This window comes from Chrysemys picta, chromosome 8, assembly GCF_011386835.1.
Source record: "Chrysemys picta bellii isolate R12L10 chromosome 8, ASM1138683v2, whole genome shotgun sequence".
In the NCBI taxonomy this organism is placed as follows: Eukaryota; Metazoa; Chordata; order Testudines; family Emydidae; genus Chrysemys; species Chrysemys picta.
In genome coordinates, this window is record NC_088798.1 from 34,804,998 (window position 1) to 34,826,313 (window position 21,316).

The 21,316-nt window shown below is 46.0% G+C and overlaps 1 protein-coding gene across 7 annotated transcripts in view; it reads right to left on the minus strand.

The window, feature by feature from the left end:
• Positions 1 to 21,316, minus strand: part of ARHGAP29 (Rho GTPase activating protein 29) — a 90,205-nt gene that overhangs the window by 34,730 nt on the left and 34,159 nt on the right. For 4 of the 7 annotated variants that reach the window (XM_005307550.5, XM_005307549.5, XM_065554255.1 and 1 more), the window contains one exon: positions 2,137 to 2,280. The exons of the other annotated variants lie outside the window; for them this stretch is intronic. In XM_005307550.5, the coding sequence (XP_005307607.2) occupies positions 2,137 to 2,280 (144 nt within the window). The remainder of the gene's footprint in view (positions 1 to 2,136; positions 2,281 to 21,316) is intronic. 7 annotated transcript variants of the gene reach the window in all.

A 21,316-nucleotide genomic window follows, 5' to 3' on the forward strand; every position in this document is an offset into this window, starting at 1 on the left:
ATATACAATTGTGTTTCACTAAAACATTGTGTAGTAGCTCTATTACTCTCAAATGCTGTTAAAACTGCCCATTTAGTTTCCAAATGAACTAACAGCATATGTTCTGTTTAATTAGCATATGTACTGTTTAATTAGCACTAAACTGAACATTAGTTATCAAGCCTATTTCTGACGTGAGTGTACTAATTACATGGACTAAGCCAGGGCTTTAAAGATGACCTGCAAAGAAAGTCAAATGGAGTTTGTACCCATGCTATGATTACCAATAAAATAAAATAAAAAAGATTTTTGAGACAGGGGACGAGGTGAGTGTTTTTAAAGCTTACTCTTCTGCTTGCTTTTTATATTGGAAATTCAGGTTATTTGCTCCCACAGTGCTGACAGCAAGTACAGAACCAGTGGAGTTATGACTTCACAGGAACCTTCATCTCAGGGCGGGCCCTACATGCTTGCCCCATGAAGAGACAGAAGACTAGGGTTCTAGTGTCTGCAGTACTTCTAAAGCACAAGCAGGAGGAGCTACTTGGCAAGAAGAAAATAACCATAAAAAGCTTTACCTCCATGTATGAGAAGGATACAGATAAACGAAACAGCATTCTTAACTGACATAGCAGCAAGTATCTATACCAGGGGGAGGGGAAGAAATAATATGTTGGGCATCACTACAAAAGATTGTAAGTAGAGAACAAGAGAAAATACCTAGAGCAAGGAAAAAGTTATATAAAGAAACACAAGATGTCAACACAGAGAATCTCCACTTGGCTCTTGAGAGAGGAAGAAAAGCAGGTGGGATTTTTACCTACACCTCAGAGCATTCTCCATGTCATGTAGGCAGGGCCTAGTGACGGCAGCCCTAGCTAGCTCCACAGTAGCATCCTGGGGGACAGGATGATCCCAGGACTAGACAGAAAGTTGTATCCAAGCATACCTCCCAAGATTTCTAGTGGCTAAAGTGGAACAAGTCTTGCCCCCAGGGGGTGGCAAGCCTGGAGGGTGGGGAGAGAAAGAGTTGCAGAGCAAGCCTGCCCACAGCCATCCGTGAGGGACACAAGCCACTAGTACCCATAGCAGTGACTCCTGTCCCTCATGGATAGCTGGGCTCAGCTTCTCACTCTGGGCATCGCTCCCTGGATCCTGGTGCATGGAGTCATAGTGCTGCTAACTCAAATTTGGACTGGCTGTCCCCCGTCAAGGGGCCAGCCCAAATCCGAGTGTCACTGCACCCATTTGCCAGGGCCAGGTCTCAATGCCCAGAATGGGGATCCGAGGCCATCCAGCCCTTCAAACGGGACAGGAACTTTTGTGGGCAGTCCTGTAAAACCTGGGACTACTGGAAGGTCTGTCAAAGGTTAAGAGTAGAAAACACTGACAGTGCAGCATGAGCTAGAATGATTATGCAGGTCACCCTAGTGATCTCTTCCTGTCTGGGCTGGGTCTGGAGCCAGCTGGAGAACGGCAGCAGCAAGTGCCCAGAGCAGCATGTGCCAACATCCTCAGCTCTGATATTTTGTCATTTATGGACAACTTTAGCACATTCATTTCGTCCTCCAGTTTGGGGACTACAAAAGCAAGGCCTAGCGAGCATTACAGTTTTGTATTACTGATCTGGAAGTTTATTCAATCGGAATATGATTTCATATCTTCTCTATACATTTATATTATGAACCAATTGAAATCTGATAATATTAAAGAGACAGTCGCTGGAAGATCATAGTAAGCCTATTCAGGAAGGTAAATCTCACGTGCTGACAAATATATTAGTGTTAATCTCAATTACATACATGTACAGTTAAACAAAGATTGATATAAAGAGAGCTTTCAAAGCACTAGGTATTATTAGTTTGCTTCCTGTAGTACTGTAATTCAATGTTTTCTTTATTAAAAATGGAAGAGCAAGCTTATTTAATAATACACCTGACTTCGGAGAGTGTTGGGGGAAGAGACAGACTATAAAATGTACTGGACTTCTCAGAAGTTTAAAATAATTTGTATACGGCTATTTTCCTTTTGCATATATGCAATCTAGGTTATAAAGTTTTATTTCTTTCATAGCTAATATACTGAAATAACAGACCCTGGTGTTATAAATTACTAGTTCCCCATTTTTCCTGAATTTGAGAGGTGATATTTCCTTACCTTTCACCTTTGCGATGACTGTTCCTGCAGCACTAAGAATGTCAACTGAATTGAGAGTCTGATGTTTATTAATCACTGCCTTTAGGACACGCAGCAGTTCCCCTAAACGTTCATGAACAACATGATGCAGACAGCCTTCATTTTCTGAAAGAGATTTTTAAAAATTGGGTCAAAGAAATTAGAAAACTATCCTTGATTTCTGTAAGTCCAGTCTCACAGTGACATTCAAGTCTTTTGGGTTGTGTTCCCTGCAGTGGTTAAGGTTGCACTGAAAGTTCAACTTCACTAATAAGTTCTAAGCTAACAAAAGTTACTTTGTGTATCGGTATTTGCCAGTAGTTTTTTTGCTTTATTGTTATCTACAAGATTAAAAAATTAATTTCCCAAAAAGAATTCCAACCAAATCACTAAAAGGCTAGGGACGCTAAGATGGAGGTCCTCATACTCAAGGAAAAAAAAACAGGCCTAAACCATGTCCCTCTTGTTTCCTTAACACGGTATTAGGGAACTGATTTCATCCACCTCTATTTGAAGGAATTCAGGATAAAATATGAATAATGTCTAATGAAACAATATTCATTTTTTAAAATATATTTGAAATATGGCATCAACCAAAAGCATAATAGCAAGTTATTTAGTGCAAGAGAGCACATTAAGATTAGCTAGCTTTTAGTCTAAGTGTCAACCAAAAGGTTTTCAGCATCCTATGGTGCTTAGTCCAGAAAAACTAGTAACTAACAAGCAGGGCTATGAAATGGCATACGTGCTTTTTCAAAGCATAGTTCTCTTGCTATGCAGTTTTTTGTAGGTATTTTTGTATGCATGGTACAGGTTGAACCACAGACTCTTCCGTTCCATTACGGAAATGGCTTTGGTGCACAGAGTTTAAGTTTCACGTGCACTCGAGTGCTGCTTTGTAAGCTGTGGTAAAAAAAGCTGTCAGATTCATGAAAGACTAGCTTATAAAAAGAGGATCTAATACAAGCTGATTCACTTCCCTGTAGAGCAAAAAGGGATGATGACTGTTACTGTGATGTTTGTGATCACAGTAACAGAAATCAATATAATGTTACCTAAATGGTAGTTTCAGAACATCTGAACAGTTTTGGCCTTGCTGTAAAAGGTTGCTCTGGGTTAAAATACCAACATGTTGGTGGTGGGTCAGTGTGGTGTAACTATTGGGATGGATCAATTTTCTGTCACATAGTGGCTACAGGAGAAATCATAGCCTTTTATAAAAGGGCATGGTAAGTCTTCAGTACCAACATCAGGATAAAGAGGTTTTCAGCTCAAACACATAGATAGCTCTTTGCTTCAGGTTCCACATCCCAACTGAGCAAATCCCATATAGATGGTATACCTGATGACCTTTCTGACTGAGAAACTGCACTGCATTTGATCAAGTGATGGTCATACTCTGAATCTATTTTTAAGAATTTCAATGTTTTATGTTTCGGGTTAAGTGAATTACATATAGCTTCACCACAACTTCAGATCTTCCTTTTGTATTAGAAAAAATAACCCCTAAAATCTGAAACCTCACAAACTTACCTGGGTCTGGAAAACCTTCCTGACAGTGAGAGTCTAAAGAAGCTCAATCTATTTAGTTTATCCAAGAGAAGGTTAAGTGTCGGTTTGATCTTAGTCGACAAATATCTACATGAAGATTTCTCACAACAGAGGATTAAAAAAAGCGGGGTAGGGGGTTGGGGGAGGAAACAAAGGCATAACAAAATCTAATACCTGGAAGCTTAAGGTAGACAAATTCAGACTAGAAATAAGGTGAACATTTTAAAAATGTTAATAATTAACCATTGGAGCAAATGGAGCATCTTTCTAAAAATAAAGATATGCTCTAGCTTGAATCAAACCCATAACTTCTGGTGAAGAACTGCTTGGCAAAATTCTTTGGCCTGTGTTATACAGGAGGTCAGACTAGATAATCACAGTAGTCCCTTCAGGCCTCAGTCTATGGGCTTGTCGTCACTACCAGGATAAGTCGACCTAAGTTACGCTACTCCAGCTATGTGACTAACGTAGCTTAGGTCAACTTACCCCGGTGTCTACTCTGTGCTCTGTCAACGGGAGACGCACTCCGGTCGACCTCCCTTACTCTTCTCAGAGAGGTGGAGTACCGGGGTCAACCGGAGAGCGCTCTGCCGTCCATTTAGTGGGTCTTCACTAGACTATTAACTACTATTTGAGGTTGGGGGCAGTTATAGAAAAGGAGCAGCAGGAAAAAAATAGATGGCAGTGCAATACTGACGTATACTGAAACTAAAATTGGATCACAGCAGTATCCAAACAATCCCAAGAGAGTACTGCATTATTAACATGCAACTCATTCTAAAGCAATTTGAAGCCTGAAGAATTAGAGAGTCTATAAAACCACATTCCATTTATGCATTAAAAGTAACATCTGTAAAAACAGAATATTTCTCAAGCCAAAAATTACAGACAGTTAAAGTACAACTGGTGCCAAACTCAAGTTTCAAATACATATTAAAGTCTACACTTTAATACGTTGGAGTATGAACACACTTTCTACTTAAGTCTCTCTAAAAAGGAGAAATTTGTCTAGGTCCAAAATTAGGCTCATCTAACAACATAAGTAAAAAAGCTCTGTTCAGTGGCTCAAACTGCCATCTGTTTGCATTATGATACTGCACTATTTTGTTTACAAAAATATTTGAAAAACATTTATTGTTTCCAGTGGCAGGAAAAGACAAAAAGGTCTGTGATGAAAGTAATGCTGACAGAAAAATGCCATCATGAACTACGGGTGAACTGCAGTCAGCAATTTTAATTTATCCATGATAGGAAGTCTCTTGTGTTATTGTCCATTTGGGGAAAATATATAGTACTGGGGAAAGAAACAAAAGTGCAATATGCCAGGTTAATAAAAATAGAATTTCTATTACCAAGCTGCCCTATCTAGTTCAATTATCACATTAGATGAGAAAAAATACAGTTTTCAATGAGAAGACAATACCCAAGACAATGTAAAACCAAAAAGTTTTATTGCTGACTCAATCTCACTCCACTTTCAAGAAGTCACGTGATCATATTTGCTTTCAATTTTCCTTCCTCCTTCTCTCCCCCACCATCCAATTTACCTTATCTATATGTATCAGGGGGTCATGATACATATATATGCCCAAATAAATCTGTTAGTCTTTAAGGTGCCACCAGACTCCTTGTTGTTCTTATCTATATGAAGACAAATGAGAATTTCCTCCATCAATGAATATTGCATCGAGTTCAAGCCCTCCGTCATTGTTCTAGGCTGCGATACCTAAAAGAACACCTAGGTTTCTAGAATGAGGACTGTGATCGACTACTCTGAACTTCTGCACAATTGAACTATTGCAGAGGTTAAGCTGGTTTGTGTAGGAGATGAGAGTTTTCTTGGAGACCTCCTGCAACAAACATTGGCCCTCTTGATCTCCTAAATGAAAAGATAGGGCTGTGAATCTGGGACTGCTTCCTTCACTATCACGCCTCATTGTTTTTTAAAGTTGTATCAGCAACACAAAACCAGACATTTTCCAAAGGATGCAAGGAGCCTGGACTGGGGAAGGGAGGGAGTGGGAGGGGGTGTGTGTGTGTGTGTAAAATCCAACCCCAAAACCCAGCTACAGAGATGTGGCCGTTCTCTTTTGTTTTGGGTTTTTGTTTTTTGCAAGTAAAGTCTAAAGGTGTTCTCACAAAGCTAAGAAAATGGCTTTTCAGACATTAAAGAGTTCAGTAGCTTGCCTATGACAGATAAACTTTGGTTTGAATTCAACATCTGCCTCTCTCTAGTAGAAAACAAAACCATCCTAAAATTAAAATACAGCCATAAGAAATGTCATTTTCGGACTAGGTGTGGAGAAGGGGAATGGGGGTGGAGAATCAGAATAAATGCATCAATCACAAATCAGGCTAAAAAATGATCAATATTGCCAGCCAGTCTTTTCGCCAAAGTTTTCAGCAAGTCTTTAGTTCAGAATGCAATACAAGATAAATGGCTGAAAAGCATATAAGAATATTACTAAAACTTAGTCAGCACATAGTTTAGCCTTCAGTTCCAAAGACACCAGGAATTCCAGTCTCCCATTGCTTTATGGCTACTCATTCATCTTCATCAGTGTCAGAATACCACAAGTTACCCGATTTTCAAATTTTGGACACACTTCTCAAAGGCAAGCTTTTGTCTAATAAAGATTAGCTAGCGATAATGGCCTTGCAACTATGGATTCTGCTCATCCAAAACAAAATAAAGTTCTATAATCAAGCTTGTCAGCTTCAACACAACTTCCTGCCAAGTCAGTTTCAATTACATTACATACAGTTGGGAAAAGCACTGTGGTATCAGTGGGGTCAGGTATTGTTTTGTTTCCCGGGGCCTTTCACCAGGCCCAAACGTTTTATGAAAAGTTGTATGTTCCAAGAAGTGTTAAAATGCAGAGATTAAAATTAAGATCACATTAAGCTTTGTTTAAAAGCAAAGAAAAAGTTATGTTAGCTGCCACATTTCCTACATTGTTCTTTAAATCTGGGCAGGAGATCAAATATTAGAATCAATTTAACAGTTTCTGTTTATGGATTTTCTGCAGAGCTCTTTAGCAATATCACTTTGGACTATCATCCATATGCACTATTATAGAAAGCACACACTAAATTATAAACTAGGTACCAACTTCCAAACTATTCAGACCCAAAGCTTTTAATGAAGATTTCAGTTTAATATGAAGTTGTACATGACAGATTCAAAGTTACCACAAGGCCTATTACCTCTGCTCACTGGTATACCCCAAATGTTAACAGAGGATATACAGCATCAAAACAAAACAGATCTATTTAAAGACAACTTTATTCTGAAGTCTCATTCATGCCAACTCAGTCAACTCCCATACTGTTTAGTAAGAAACAATCAGCATTCTGATCTGCACTGGATCCAGACTATGAGACTCACCAATGAGCATTGCAGACTAAGCAAAATGATCGTACAACAATGAACTGTGCTGAAACTGTCTAACCCAGGCATCTGCAGGTTTTGGAAGATGTCCAAGATTAGCCCATCCTCATTTTTGTATTTTCCATCACCAGCCACACTGACTGACAAAACTCTATTGCATTACTGTCTAATCTGCCAGAGGTCATGGTCAGTTGAAGTCAAACATTGAAAATATTTCTTAATGTTCTTTAATATTGTTATAGATCAGCATAATATATGGCGAAATCAAAAAGTTACCATTGCTCTTTAGTTAAGTCCTAGGAGATATTCGTATTAGACAAGCAATCACAGCAACTCCTACTGGTATGTCTAAGGATAGTTATATTTGACATCATAGGGTTTTGAAAAGTTTAATAACTATAGAAGACACTTTAAGATGCTTGGATGGATAGAAGCATAAAGGTAAACTAGTTGATTCCTAATGCACAAGTATGTTTCTGTACACCATACAACAAGTAGGGGAACATCTACACTTGAAAGTTAATTCAGATTAATGTGAGGCATGAATTTTAAGTGCAATAGGTATTCCTGTCCATGTGTAGACAAACCTTAACCAAATCAACAACATGCATTTAGCTCCCTAAACAGGAAACAGAAATCATGCACAGAGGAAGCCACCGGAAATTAACAGCATAGGGAAAATATGTTAACACTGCCACAAGTTTAACTCTGAATTTTGTTGTTTAAGGCAACCTGTGATGTCTACTGTCGGTGTGGCATTTCAAAGGAGATCCTCGGTGATTAATTTAATATCGGAGATATTTCAGGATTTTGAAACTTCTGATCCTACAGAAGTCTATTTTTCAATTTTAAAAATGTAGTTATTGCTTTACTATCACCATAAGAGTGAATGGGTAAGATATCTCTCAACCAAGGCCAACATAATATTGCTGCTACCCAACAAAAACTCCCGTCAGCTGAAAGATTGTGACACAGGAGGTGTTATTCTGCTGTCAGTATACTAGCACACGGGTCATAGCTTGCTGTCGTTAAGGTTTCACAACAGTTGCCATTATAAGTTTGTGGTCTCAGCCAATCAAGTTTCTACTTCTGTCTTGCAGACAGTTTCCCCAGGAACTTCCCATTCTGCAACCCAAACCATCTCTACAGAGTCATACTTAGCTGTGTGTGTGTGCGCGCGCTCGTCCTAAGATACGCAACTTCAGTCAGCGTATCTTAGGTCGACTTACTTGGCCGTGAGGACAGCGGCAAGTCGACTCCACCGCTGCCGCTCCCCCGTCAACTCCGCTTCCACCTCTCGCATGTTCGGGGATCGATTTCTCTGCGTCTAGACGAGACGCGATAAAGCAATCCCCGATAGATCAATCTCTACCCATCGATCCAGCGGGTAGTGAAGACCTGCCCTGAGTTAAGGACTCATGAGGCAAGATCCCATTTCTGGTTTGAGGCCCTTGCCTCTGTCCCAAAGTGATTTTTTGGGGTAGAAAGAAGCAAACAATTAACTGCTTTTGAGCAGAAGGAGGTTGAAGTGTAAAGAGGGATATACTTTCTATTATTATAAAAAAGTCGCTAATCACTTTTGAACAGACCAACAGCTGAAATATTTAAGGGTTGAAAGGAAGTCTGGCACGGAAAAGCCCTTACTGGGAACAGAAATTAACCTTGTTCGAGAAAAAAAAGTTTTGATTTGCTCAAGTTATGAGTCATTTAAAAAAAAAAAAATCACATAACGTGCACATTTCCCCATAAGGTCAAAGAAACTGTGTAATTAATTGCATCTGAGAAACAGAATACAATTATGTAATTAGAGATTACTTTAGTTGTATATTCAATAGGGCATTGGTTACAGTTATGCGCCTAACCTTATCTTTGGCATTTCCTCATTTCGGAGTACTTACCAGGAGGTCCCATACTTCTGGCTTGTCTATATGAATACAGTTTGCGGCCAGCTAGGGTGTAACTCTACCCCACACTAGACTGCCATGTACTAAGTGCCCGCTAAGTGATGCCATTCAATCTACTCCCATTTCAAAGTGGGGTAAATCAAAGCGCACTACAGCATTTTTTTAGTACGGCAGTAGGCTCCACACAGACATTTAGTGCATTGCACACTAGCATAGGGTAGGACTTACACCCCAGCTTGCTGCAAATTAAGCATTTGTATAGAGAAGCCCTTTATAGATTGTGTAGGCTGAGCTTATTGCACACACCCAGGGGCTCCTTGCAGTTCTCCTCCCTAGTTCCCTGTGCATCTCTCATTGCACTTTATTTCTGGAACTCCCCGCAACTTTCCCTACTCCATCCCCAATTCTTCCCCACGTGCCAGGGTCTCTCATTCCCTCCATCCTCATTTGAGGGGCTGCGTGCACATCCCCAGTTCCTCCTTCTCCCCATCACCATCATTCTTTCTTTCTGGGAGATAAGTCATTCAGAGTGTCAACATGTTAAACTATTGGGAGGATGGGAACATATGAGATGAGGAACTATGGCTGGAAAGCTTTATTGGGTGCCATCAACCACTTCTTTGATCTTCAAAACAACTTCAGAACCAATAGCTGTGGTTCTGTTAATCAGATGGCCGGGCTACCTGTGTCTCCCATTTTTCCCCTTTCGGTTTTCCAATTTCCCTCCAAATCAGTAGCGTTCTATCCATTTATGCCTACACCACTACCTGAAATTCTGGAATTGATCAGATGCAGCATGAAAGGGTTACTCATCTTGTGCAGTAATTGTGGTTCTTTGAGGTGTGTCCCCCTATCAGTGCTCCACTGTAGATGTATCCATGTCCCTGCACCTCAGATCGGAGATTTTAGGTAGCCGTGTGTTTGGCCTACACATGCACTCTCTCCATCTCATGCTCTGCCTAGAGGCTATCTAGCGCTGCATGGGCAAACTGTTCTCAATTCCTTCTCTACTGCAGAGCTCATTGGTAAGAACTCCGAAGTAGAGGGGAGGCTGGTTAGTGGAGCACCCATCCCGGAGAATCATAGTTACTACACAAGGTGAATAAACCTTTCTTCTTTGTTTGGGAATGTTTTTGATGAAAGCTATGGAAGTGGAAACGTCTCGTGGAATGAATTTGAACTCCAGGTGGAGGTTGGAGATTGGGAGTACGATAACAAGTAATGCAGTCTGATATCCATTTAGAGAGTCTTTGTTTAGCAATTGAGGATCCTTTAGATTTCTCCGAAATAGAAAGGATTAGTCTAGGAGATTTTCTGAAAGGCTTAGTTCTATCCAGATAGAACACCAATGCTCCCCTGATATCAAGGATGTGTAATATTGCCTCTCTCTTATCCCAGAGTGGCTTGGGGAAGGAGGCAGGGAGGTGTATAGGTTAGTTTATGTGAAGGTGGAAGATATTTTTGGGAGGAATTTGAGGTGTGGTCACGATGTAACTATATCTCTGATAAAAAATTTTAAACAGGGGTGTGCTGTTGAACCCCTATTTCTCTGATAATTTGAGCCAAAATGATGGCTACTAAGAATGCCATTTTCATTCATAGATGTGTAAGCGAGCATGCGGCCACGGGTTCAAGAGGAGGCCTTGTGAGGCACTTGAGGAGAAAGTTAAGATCCCATTGTGGGAAGAGGTTACCCATACCCTTGAGGAATCTTTTCATAATAGGATGAGCAAATATGGAGTAGCAGTCTCTCTTATGATGGAAGGCCGGTACGGCTGCAAGAAGCAACTGTACTGAATTTAGAGATCATCTGGATATTTTTAGATCTAGGACGTAGTCTAGCACCAGTGAGAGGGGAGAGGATGTGGAGGTAACATATTTTGAGTAACACCAGAATTGGAATCTTTTCCACTTTTGAATCTACATGTGACAAGTCATTTTTCTGCTATATAATAGCACCTCTTTCACATCCTCTGAACAAAACACTCTATGCTTTCAAACCATCAAGGAGCCATTCCATGAGTGGAAGAACCTGCAAGTTGGGGTGATGGATCTGTCCAGCATCTTGACAAAGGAGATGAGGAAGGGGCTAAAGAGTGATTGGCAAGCAGATCGCTAACAGAGTAAAGTATGGGAACTATGTTTGTGTTGGCCTGTGGGAATTATGAGAATAACCATTGCTCTCTCTTTTCTTATCTTGAGCTTGACCTTTGATATTAGAAGAATTGAAGGAAAGGCACAAAGGAGACCTGTGTTCCAGTGAAAGAGAAAGGTGTCTCCAAGAGAATGATGATCCAATCTGGCTCTGGAGCAGAACTGAGAGCATTTCCTGTTTTTAGCTGTGGCAGATAAGTCTATTTCTGGGACTCCCCAATGGGGAAATATGCTGTGGAGAATAGCATGGTCTACTTCCCGTTCTGTGTCCCTGAGAAAAATTCCTGCTGTGGTGTTCTGTATGCCTGAAAGGTAGGCTGCTGCTAAGTTGATGCTGTGCTGAATACACCAATTTCATAGTTTCATTGCCTTGGCACAAAAGGAAGATGATCTTGCTCCTCTCCCTAGAGATTTATGTAAAATATACATGCTATGTTGTCTATCACAACCTTTGTGTTTGCCTTTAGCTATAGGAAATATGAACAGGCATTCCTTACCACTCTGAGCTCTAGCAGGTTGCTATGCAGTGGGAATTCGAAGGGGGACAATTTGCCTTGAACCACAGGGTTGTCTTGATGAACTCCCCAGCGCACCAGAGATGCATCTGTTGTCAGTATGAAAGTCGAAGGTGGCTGATTGAAGGGAACCACTGGCACAGACTTTCTGCAGATCTTTCCAGTATTCAAGAGAATTTTTGACTGTCAAGGACATCAACAGCAGTTTGCTCAATCTGTCCATATTTGGTGCATAAACCATTTTGAGCCATGCTTGAAGGCGACACATGTTGAGTCTTGTATGACTTATTACAAAGGTGCTCGCTGCCATGTGTCCCAGTAGCTGAAGTCAATTTCTGGCTGAGGTCTGGGAGCTGGCCTGGATTGTGTAGATTAAGTTAGTTAAGGTACTGAACCTGTGTAAGGGGAGGAAGACATTGGCCTTTACTGCATTTAGATAAGCGCCTATGAATTCTAGATGTATTGTCACTGGTCAATTTTTGAACATTTAGAAGCAGTCCCAGCTGTATGAATACATCAATAGTTTTTAGCGTGGCTGACAGGGCGTCGAAGAATAGTGCCTTGAGTAGACAGTCATCGAGATATGGAAATATAATTCCTAGTTTGCAAAGATGTGCTGCTACCACAAACAGGACCTTCAAGAACACTCTGGCTGTGGATGATAGTCCAAATGGAAGTACCTTGTATTGAAAATGACGACTTTTAGAAAACTCCTGTGGAATGTTTGGATCATGATAGGAAAATAAGCATTTTGTAGGTCAAGGGCTGAGAACAAGCCTTCGTGGTCCAGCGACGGAATTATTGCTGCTAACAACCAACTTGAATCCTTGTGTCTTTACATAGCTGTTGAATGATCTCAGATCCAGAATAGATCTCCATCCACCATTCTTTTTCAGTATCAGGAAGTATTTGGAATAGAAACCCTTTCCTCTGTGTTGATTGGGAACTGGTTCTATAGCACCCAGGTTTAGGAGATGCTTGATCTCCTGATGTAAAAGGTGCTCGTGGGAAGGGTCGCTGAGAAGGGGGATGGGGAAGGAAAGAAAAGTGGATTGAATAACCATTGGAGATGATCTCTAGTGCCCACTTGTCTGTTATACGTTTACAGTTTTGTCAAAAAAGAACAAGGTGGTTTCCGAAAGGATGTAGATGATCCAAGTTTTGCAGCAAGCAATTGGGTAGCTCAGGGCCTCAACCAATGCATCAAATTTGGTTGTGAAGTTGAGGTTTGGGGCTCTGTCAGTCTTCATTTTCGTATTCGTTGCCTTTTCCACTGGGGTTCATAGCGTCTCTGGGATGGAGGGAACTGAGCAGATCAGGATCTTTGTGATGTCAGATTTGCTGTATTTCCTTTTCTGTCAAGTGTATAAATCCCCAGAGAACACATGGCTTGAGTCTTAGTGTATGGAGGGGGGAGTCTGTTTTTTCCACAAACAGCTTGGATCCTTCGAATGGAAGTGTAACATTGCAGTCTATATGGTTTTATAGAAATATGCTAATGAGTGACAATAATGTAACTGGAATATGCTTCATACAAAAGGTCTCTTGTAAGGTATCATTACAAAGCTTATAATCTACTAAGTGTGATCATCCTATACGTATAAATGTACCACTCTTGTATCTGAAACTAGAAATATAAAATATAACTCTGAGGGCCTATTGCAATTATGCAAAGTGTGGGCCATTAATGGTGGTTTGGAATCTTGACTCCCATTAACCAGGACAATTGTCTGCAGATGGCTGTGTTTACCTGTAAGTCTTCCTGTATACGTGTGTGCTGGCAAGTGGACAATGAAGTCTTGCAGTGACATGTGATCATGTCACCTGAACTGGAATCCATCTTTAACCTGGTGTCTTTCCATTAAGGAGGGGGTGGGAACCCAGACAAAGGATTCCCATCTTACACAAAAGATATAAAGGGGTGGAACAGAACAAAGGAATGGTAAGAGTCATCATGAAGAATCCCCTAGCTACCACCTGAGCTGGAACAAGAGCTGTACCAGGGGAAAAGAACGGTTACTTACCTTCTGTAACTGTTGTTCTTCGAGATGTGTTGTTCACGTCCATTACACATTAGGTGTACGCGCGCCGCGTGCACGGACGTCGGAAACTTTTCCCCTTAGCGGCTCCCGTCGGGCCGGCAGGGCCCCCTCCTTCCCGCCAGAGCGGTGCCCCGCTCCAGGGTATATATATCCCTGCCGACCCGACCCCTCCGGTTCCTTCTTGCCGGAGACTCTGACAGAGGGGAAGGAGGGTGGGAAGTGTAATGGACGTGAACAACATCTCGAAGAACAACAGTTACAGAAGGTAAGTAACCGTTCTTTCTTCTTCAAGTGATTGTTCACGTCCATTACACATTAGGTGATTCCCAAGCTTACCATTGGAGGTGGGTAGGAGTCAAGATACAACTGACTGTAACACAGCCCGACCGACCATTGCGTCCTCTCTGGTCTGATGATGGATCGCGTAGTGGGCTGTGAACGTATGTATGGATGACCAGGTGGCTGCCTTGCAGATCTCCTGGATAGGGACCTGTGCCAAGAAGGCCGTAGAGGACCTTGGGCTCTAGTCGAGTGGGCCCGGATCTCCAGGGCCGGAACATTGGCGAGCTCATAACAGGTGCGTATACAATGCACAATCCATGCCAACAAGCGCTGTGTCGAGATAGGCAAGCCTTTCATACGTTCCGCAATCACAATGAACAGCTGGGGTGTTCTGCGGAACGACCTGGTCCGTTCCAGGTAAAATGCCAACGCCCTTCGGACATCCAGGGTATGTAGGCTGCGTTGGTGAGGGTCTGTATGGGGTTTAGGAAAAAACACTGGTAGGCAAATGTCCTGCCCCATGTGAAACTGTGATACCACCTTTGGGAGGAATTTGGTGGGTGCCTCAGTTGCACCTTATCTTTATGGAACACTGTATAGGGTGGTTCCGAAGAGAGGGCCCTCAATTCCGATACCCTTCTGGCCGACGTGATGGCCACGAGAAACGCCACCTTCCACGAGAGGTGCGTGAGGGAGCAAGTGGCTAGGGGCTCAAAGGGAGGACTCATGAGTCTTGTTAGGACTAGGTTCAGACTCCACGCCGGGACAGGCGGGCGCGAGTAGGGGAACACCCTTTCCAGCCCCTTGAGGAATCGGGCCACTGTGGGGTTGGAGAACACTGACACTCCCCAACTCTCCCGGATGGAAAGCCGAAATAGCGGCTAAGTGGACTCTAATTGAGGCGGGCGCAAGCCCTTGATTCTTGAGGTGCAGTAGGTAGTCCAAGATAGACGGAACTGAGGCTTGTACAGGCTGTATGCGTTGAGGCTCACACCAGTGGGAGAACCTTTTCCATTTTGCCAGGTAGGTCGCTCTTGTAGAGGGCTTCCTACTATTAAGGAGGATTTGCTGAACTTGGTGAGAGCACCTGTGTTCTGCATCCTTCAGCCAGAGAGATACCATGCCGTGAGATGTAGCGAAGACAGGTTCGGGTGGAGTAGGCGACCTTCGTCTTGCGTGACTAGGTCGCGATGGAGGGGAAGGGTGATTGGATCGGCTATGGACAGTTCCAGCAGGGACGTGAACCAATGCTGGCGTGGCCAGGCCGGGGCGATGAGTATGATCGTCGCCCTGTCCCTGCGGGTCTTGAGGAGAACCTTGTGTATGAGTGGGAATGGAGGGAGGACGTATCTCAGGCTCCCTCCCCATGGGATCATGAAGGCATCTGCTAATGATCCCGGGCTGAGGTTCTGGAACGAGCAGAACTGAGGGCATTGGCTGTTGTCCCTGGTGGCGAATAGATCCACCCGGGGAAAGCCCCACCTCCGGAAGATCGAATGCAGGACATCTCGCTTCAACGTCCATTCGTGCATTTGGTAGGATCGGCTGAGGCGGTCTGCTAAGCCGTTTTGAATTCCCGGAAGATACACCTCATCGCGACGTATTGCATGACTATACAGAAGTTCCATAATTGGAGCGCTTCGTGACAGAGGGGAGAAGACCGGGACCCGCCCTGCTTGTTTATATAGAACATGGCGGTAGTGTTGTCCGTCAGGACTGCCACGCTGTGACCCTTTATGGTGGCGCGGAAGGTCTGACAGGCGAGGCGAACCGCTCTTAGCTCCTTCAGATTGATGTGAAGCAGCTTGTCTTCCCTGGACCACAACCCTTGGGTCCGCAGTTCCCCCAGGTGCGCCCCCCAGCCCAGGTCCGACGCATCTGTTACCAACGTCAGAGTGGGCTGCGGGGTAGCGAAGGGGATCCCTTTGCATACCTGTTGGCGATCGAGCCACCAGCGTAGCGATCTGAGAACCTGGTTTGATCGTGACTACTTGATCCAATGGGTCTCTGTTGGGGCGATGCATGTGGGCGAACCACAACTGTAAAGGGCGGAGCCTCAGGCGGGCATGTCTGACCACGTGTGTGCAAGCTGCCATATGTCCCAGAAGCTGCATGCAACACCTTGCCGTTGTCGTGGGGAACTTTTGGACCGAGCTTACGGCTCTGTGAATTGACATGAACCGTGCCTCTGGTAGGCTCGCTTGCACGGTGACCGAGTCCAGGGTTGCACCTATGAAGTCCAGCCTCTGTGTGGGGACTAACGTGGACTTGGGCACATTGACCCGTAGGCCGAGCTTGTCGAACGTCTGCAAGGCCAGCTTCACGTGAGATTGGACCTCGGCCTCCGACCTGCCCGCGAGTAGCCAATCGTCCAGGTACGGGAACACACGCATCCTTCTCTTTCAAAGGAAGGCTGCCACCACGGACATGCATTTCTTGAACACTCGTGGTGCTGACGCCAGGCCGAAGGGCAGGACCGTAAATTGGAAGTGGCGCTGGTCGACCATGAAGCGCAGGAATCGCCTGTGGGCCGGATTGATTGCGATGTGAAAATAGGCATCTTTCATATCGAGGGCAGCATACCAATCCCCCGGATCCAGGGATGGGATAATAGTTCCCAGGGAGACCATACGGAAGCGAGCTTTGATCAGAAACTTGTTTAGCTCGCGCAGGTCCAAAATAGGACGGAGGCCTCCTTTTGCCTTGGGGATCAGGAAGTATCTGGAGTAGAAACCTTTTCCCCTCAGATCTGTTGGGACCTCTTCTACTGCTCCAGCAGCGAGAAGGGTCTGAACCTCCTGCGTGAGAAGTTGCTCGTGAGAAGGGTCCCTGAAGAGGGACGGGGAAGGGGGATGGCAGGGAGGGGGAGAGGAAAAATGGAGGGTATAGCCCGCCTTCACTGTGCGCAGGACCCATCGGTCCGATGTTATGCGCGACCATGCCCGGTAGAAATGGGACAGGCGGTCTTTGAAAAACAGGAGGAGGATCCGGTATGTTTTTTGGATATGGTACGCTGTCCTCGGGCGTAGCTTCAAAAGCCTGGTTTATTCCCTGGCTGCGGCTTGCCCTGGCCGTGACTCTGGCCTTGGTTAGGCGTATTGTTACGTCTCCGCCTGTTATCCCTGCCTCGACGGCGGTACGGCTCGTGTCAGGGGGCGAGGGTGGTATTGTCTTTGTGGTGGCTGGGGTTTAAAGGGCTTACGCTGCGTTACCGGAGTGTGCATACCCAACGACTTAAGGGTCGCTCGTGAGTCCTTAAGGCTATGTAGCCTGGCGTCCGTCTGGTCGGAAAACAAGCCCGAACCTTCAAACGGGAGGTCCTGCAGCGTGATCTGTACCTCTGGCGGGAGACCTGAAGCCTGCAACCACGCCGAACGCCTCATCACGACTCCAGACGCAATTGTTCTAGCCGCCGCGTCGGCTGAGTCTAGTGTGGCCTGCAATGAGGTCTTGGCCACTGCCATTCCCTCATCCACCAGGGCCGTGAACTCCTGATGCGCGTCAGGTGGGAGGGAGGCCTTAAACTTGGCAACTGATGCCCACGAGTTAAAATTGTGCCTGTTTAGAATCGCCTGCTGATTGGCGATCCTCAGTTGAAGGCCCCCAGATGAATTGACTTTCCTCCCGAATAAGTCCAATCTCTTAGCTTCCTTGCCATTGGGGGCAGGAGCTTGCTGGCCATGCCCCTCTTTTTCGTTGACCGCCGAGACCACCAGCGAACAGGGGGACGGGTGTAGAAAGAGGAAGTCAAACCCTCTAGATGGGGCGAAGTATTTCCTCTCTACGCCTTTTGCAGTTGGCGCACTAGAGGCCGGTGTTTGCCACACCGTCTTATAGTTGGACTGTACTGTCCGTACAATCGAGAGAGCGACTCTGGAGGGGCCCTCTGGGCTCAGGATATCGACCATGGGGTGGTCCTGCTCTACAGTCTCCTCTGCTTGCAAGCCCAGATTGAGGGCTACTCGGCGAAGCAGGTCTTGGTGTGCCCGATGGTCGATCGGGGGAGGGCCGGACACCAGTGTGCCCGCTACCGCCTCATCTGGCGAGGAGGAAGAGGTCGGGGCCTTCTGCCCATCCTCATTGTCCAGCAACCCGGCATCAGCCAGTTGTTCCTCTGTGGCCTGACCCGCAGCGTGGGATTGGGACGGCACCGAACTCGGTGCCGAGTCCACTCCTTCCCGCTCCGGTGGTCTAGAGACCGTTGCCTCCCTATACGATGGCGGGCGGTGCCGCGGGGAGTGGGATCGGTACCCGGATGGCCCGGTACCCGGATGGCCCGGATCTCGAGGCCCTCGATGGGGGTCCTTGCTGGTGGTAGGCCCAGGGTGTCCAGAATGGCCATTGGCTCGGTTGACCCCATTGGGACTGACCGTAGTCCCTGCTGGCCCGTGACCTATGGGCATACCCGCCGTACCGGTCTGAGTCAGCCCCCGAGACCACGGACGGTGACCTGGAAGGCCACGGTGGAGCCGTAGGATGGCGCCGGTCTGGTTCTGGGGAGTAGCGCCTCCGCGACCAGGACCTGGAATAGCGCCTCGCCGACCTGGAACGGTACTGGTGATCGCGGGACCGGGAACGGCTACGACTGGTCGGCCTTGGGTAACGAACCGCCGACGCTTCGCGGTGCCGACTCGTGCTCGGTTGCGGAGTCGGTGCCGACCGCTTGTTGAAGCCCGACTGCTGCGGTGCTTCCTGCACCGAGGGCAACCGGGAGTCCACCGAGGCGGAGCTCGACCGGGACCGGTTCCTGGAGCGGTGCCGAGACGGCGACCGTGATGAGCGCAACATCGCCGGCTTGCCTCTACGCGGCAGCATCGGCGGAGCGCCCTCAGCGCGTGCCGGGGCTTCGACGGACAAAGCGATGAGGTCCTTAGCTGCCTCAAACATGTCCGGAGTGGAGGGCTGTTCCACGAGCTCCTCTAGCCCTTCATCCTCACTCGACGCGCCCATCCCGGGGCTCGACGGGCCTTTCGGCGCTGGAGCCACTACCGGGGTCCGTGTTGGGGCCGTATCGGCCTTAGGGGCACTCGACGTCTTTACCGGTGCCGGCCTCTTGTGCGGGGAGCGCCCTCGGGCCTTAGACTGGCCCTTCGCTTTCGCTGGCGAAGACGATCGGCGTCGTGCATTTCCCCGCTGGGTCGGTGCCACGGGCTTCGGGTGACCCGCCGGTGCCGGTTCCCGCACCGATGCCGGGGCGCTCCGCACGGAGGCAGATGGTGCCGTCGAAGTGGAGGGCTGTAACGCCGTCTCCATGAGCAGCTGCTTAAGGCGAAAGTCCCTCTCTTTTTTAGTTCTGGGCTTAAAGGCCTTGCAGATCTTGCAGCGCTCTTTCTGGTGAGCTTCCCCCAGGCAACAGAGACACGAGGCGTGGGGGTCGCTCAATGGCATAGGCCTGCGGCACGTGGCACAAGCCTTGGGCGTGTGGCATACCCCGCCGCCCAGGGCCGGTGCCGGGGTTGAACAAACAACCACGGCAGGAACTTTAAGTACCCTAATGAGCTGTTAACTACTGGCTCAACACTACTATAAACTAACTGATAACTGCTAGATAACACTAATGACTATTGCTAAGGGACACTCTCAGACGAGAGACGGAGTTGTTCCAACGCCGCCACGGACGGTAAGAAGGAACTGGAGGGGTCGGGTCGGCAGGGATATATATACCCTGGAGCGGGGCGCCGCTCTGGCGGGAAGGAGGGGGCCCTGCCGGCCCGATGGGAGCCGCTAAGGGAAAAAGTTTCCGACGTCCGTGCACGCGGCGCGCGTACACCTAATGTGTAATGGACGTGAACAATCACTCGAAGAAGAAGAATTGTGCCCAGCCCTGGAAGGTGTCCAGTCTGAGGAAAAAAACTTACTGAAGCATCTCTGAGGGTGAGATTATCTGTATTCAGTTTGATTAGACATAGATTTGCGCATTTTATTTTATTTTGCTTGGTGGCTTACTTGGTTCTCTCTGTTACTACTTGGAACCACTTAACTCTTACTTTCTGTATTTAATAAAATCACTTTTTACTTATCAAATTAACTCAGTATATATTAATACCTTGGGGAGCAAACAACTGTGCATATCTCTCTATCAGTGTTATAGAGGGTGAACAATTTATGAGTTTACCCTGTATAAAGCTTATACAGGGTAAAACAGATTTATTTGGCTTTAGACCCCATTGGGAGTTGGGCATCTGAGTGTTAAAGACAGGAACACTTCTGTTAGCTGCTTTCAGGTAAACCTGCAGCTTTGGGGCAAATAATTCAGACCTTGGGTCTTTGTTGGAGCAGACGGGAGTGTCTCACTCAGCAAGACAGGGTGCTGGGGTCCCGAGCTGGCAGGGAAAGCAGGAACAGAGGTAGTCTTGGCACATCGGGTGGCAGCTCCCAAGGGGGGTTCCGTGATCTAACTCATCACAGGAAGGTCCTCCACAGTAGTTTGGATTTCTCTTGGGAGACCAGAAACATGAAGCTCTCCTCATTACTATTGCTGTTGATATGGAATAGGCAGCTGTGTCAGCAGTATTTAACAAAGTCTGCAACTATGTCCCCACATGAAGTTGACCCTCAGCGATAGTGACTTAGTACTTCTCTCTCTGATCATTTGGGAGATGTTCAATAAAGGCGTTGAGCTTTGAATAATTGATATGATTATATTTCGCTGTAAGGGCTTGATAATTATCAATCCTAAATTATAGGGTTGCTGATGAGTGCGATTTCCTGCCAAATAGTCCAGTCATTTCCAGTCCTTGTTGTACAGTGTTGATTTAGTGTTGTGCTGTCTGCCCATTTATTTACAGCATCTACAATAAAGGAATTTGGGGATGGATGGGAAAATAAAGAGTCCACATCCTCAAAGGGGACATAATATTTTTTATCTGCCCTTGTGTGTGTGGGCGGTATCGTGGCTGGTGTTTGCCAGATGTTTTTTGCTGGGTCTAGAAGGACCTTGTTGATAGGGAGTGAAATACGAACTGATGAGGATGCATGCAGGATGTCAAGCAGCTTGTCTTGCGATGCCTTCATTTCTTCAAGGGGGACCTGAAGTGAGACCTTTACTCTCTCAGTAAGGTCCTGGAATTGTTTGAAGTCATCTGCCATGGTTGGTGGAGGAGACATAATGGCTTACTCAGGAGAGGATGAGGAGATGCTTGTTGTTAGAGTAATCGCCTTGTCCAGTCTTGCTTCCTGTTCCTCAAAAGTCTCCTCTTGAGGATCAGGGGATTTAGAAAGGGAAGCTGAGGGAGATCGTCTTCCTCTATCCCGGTGAGAGACACCTGAGGTCCTAGAGAACTAGCATCTGTAGGTTGCGTATGGGTCCCAGTACAGTCACTG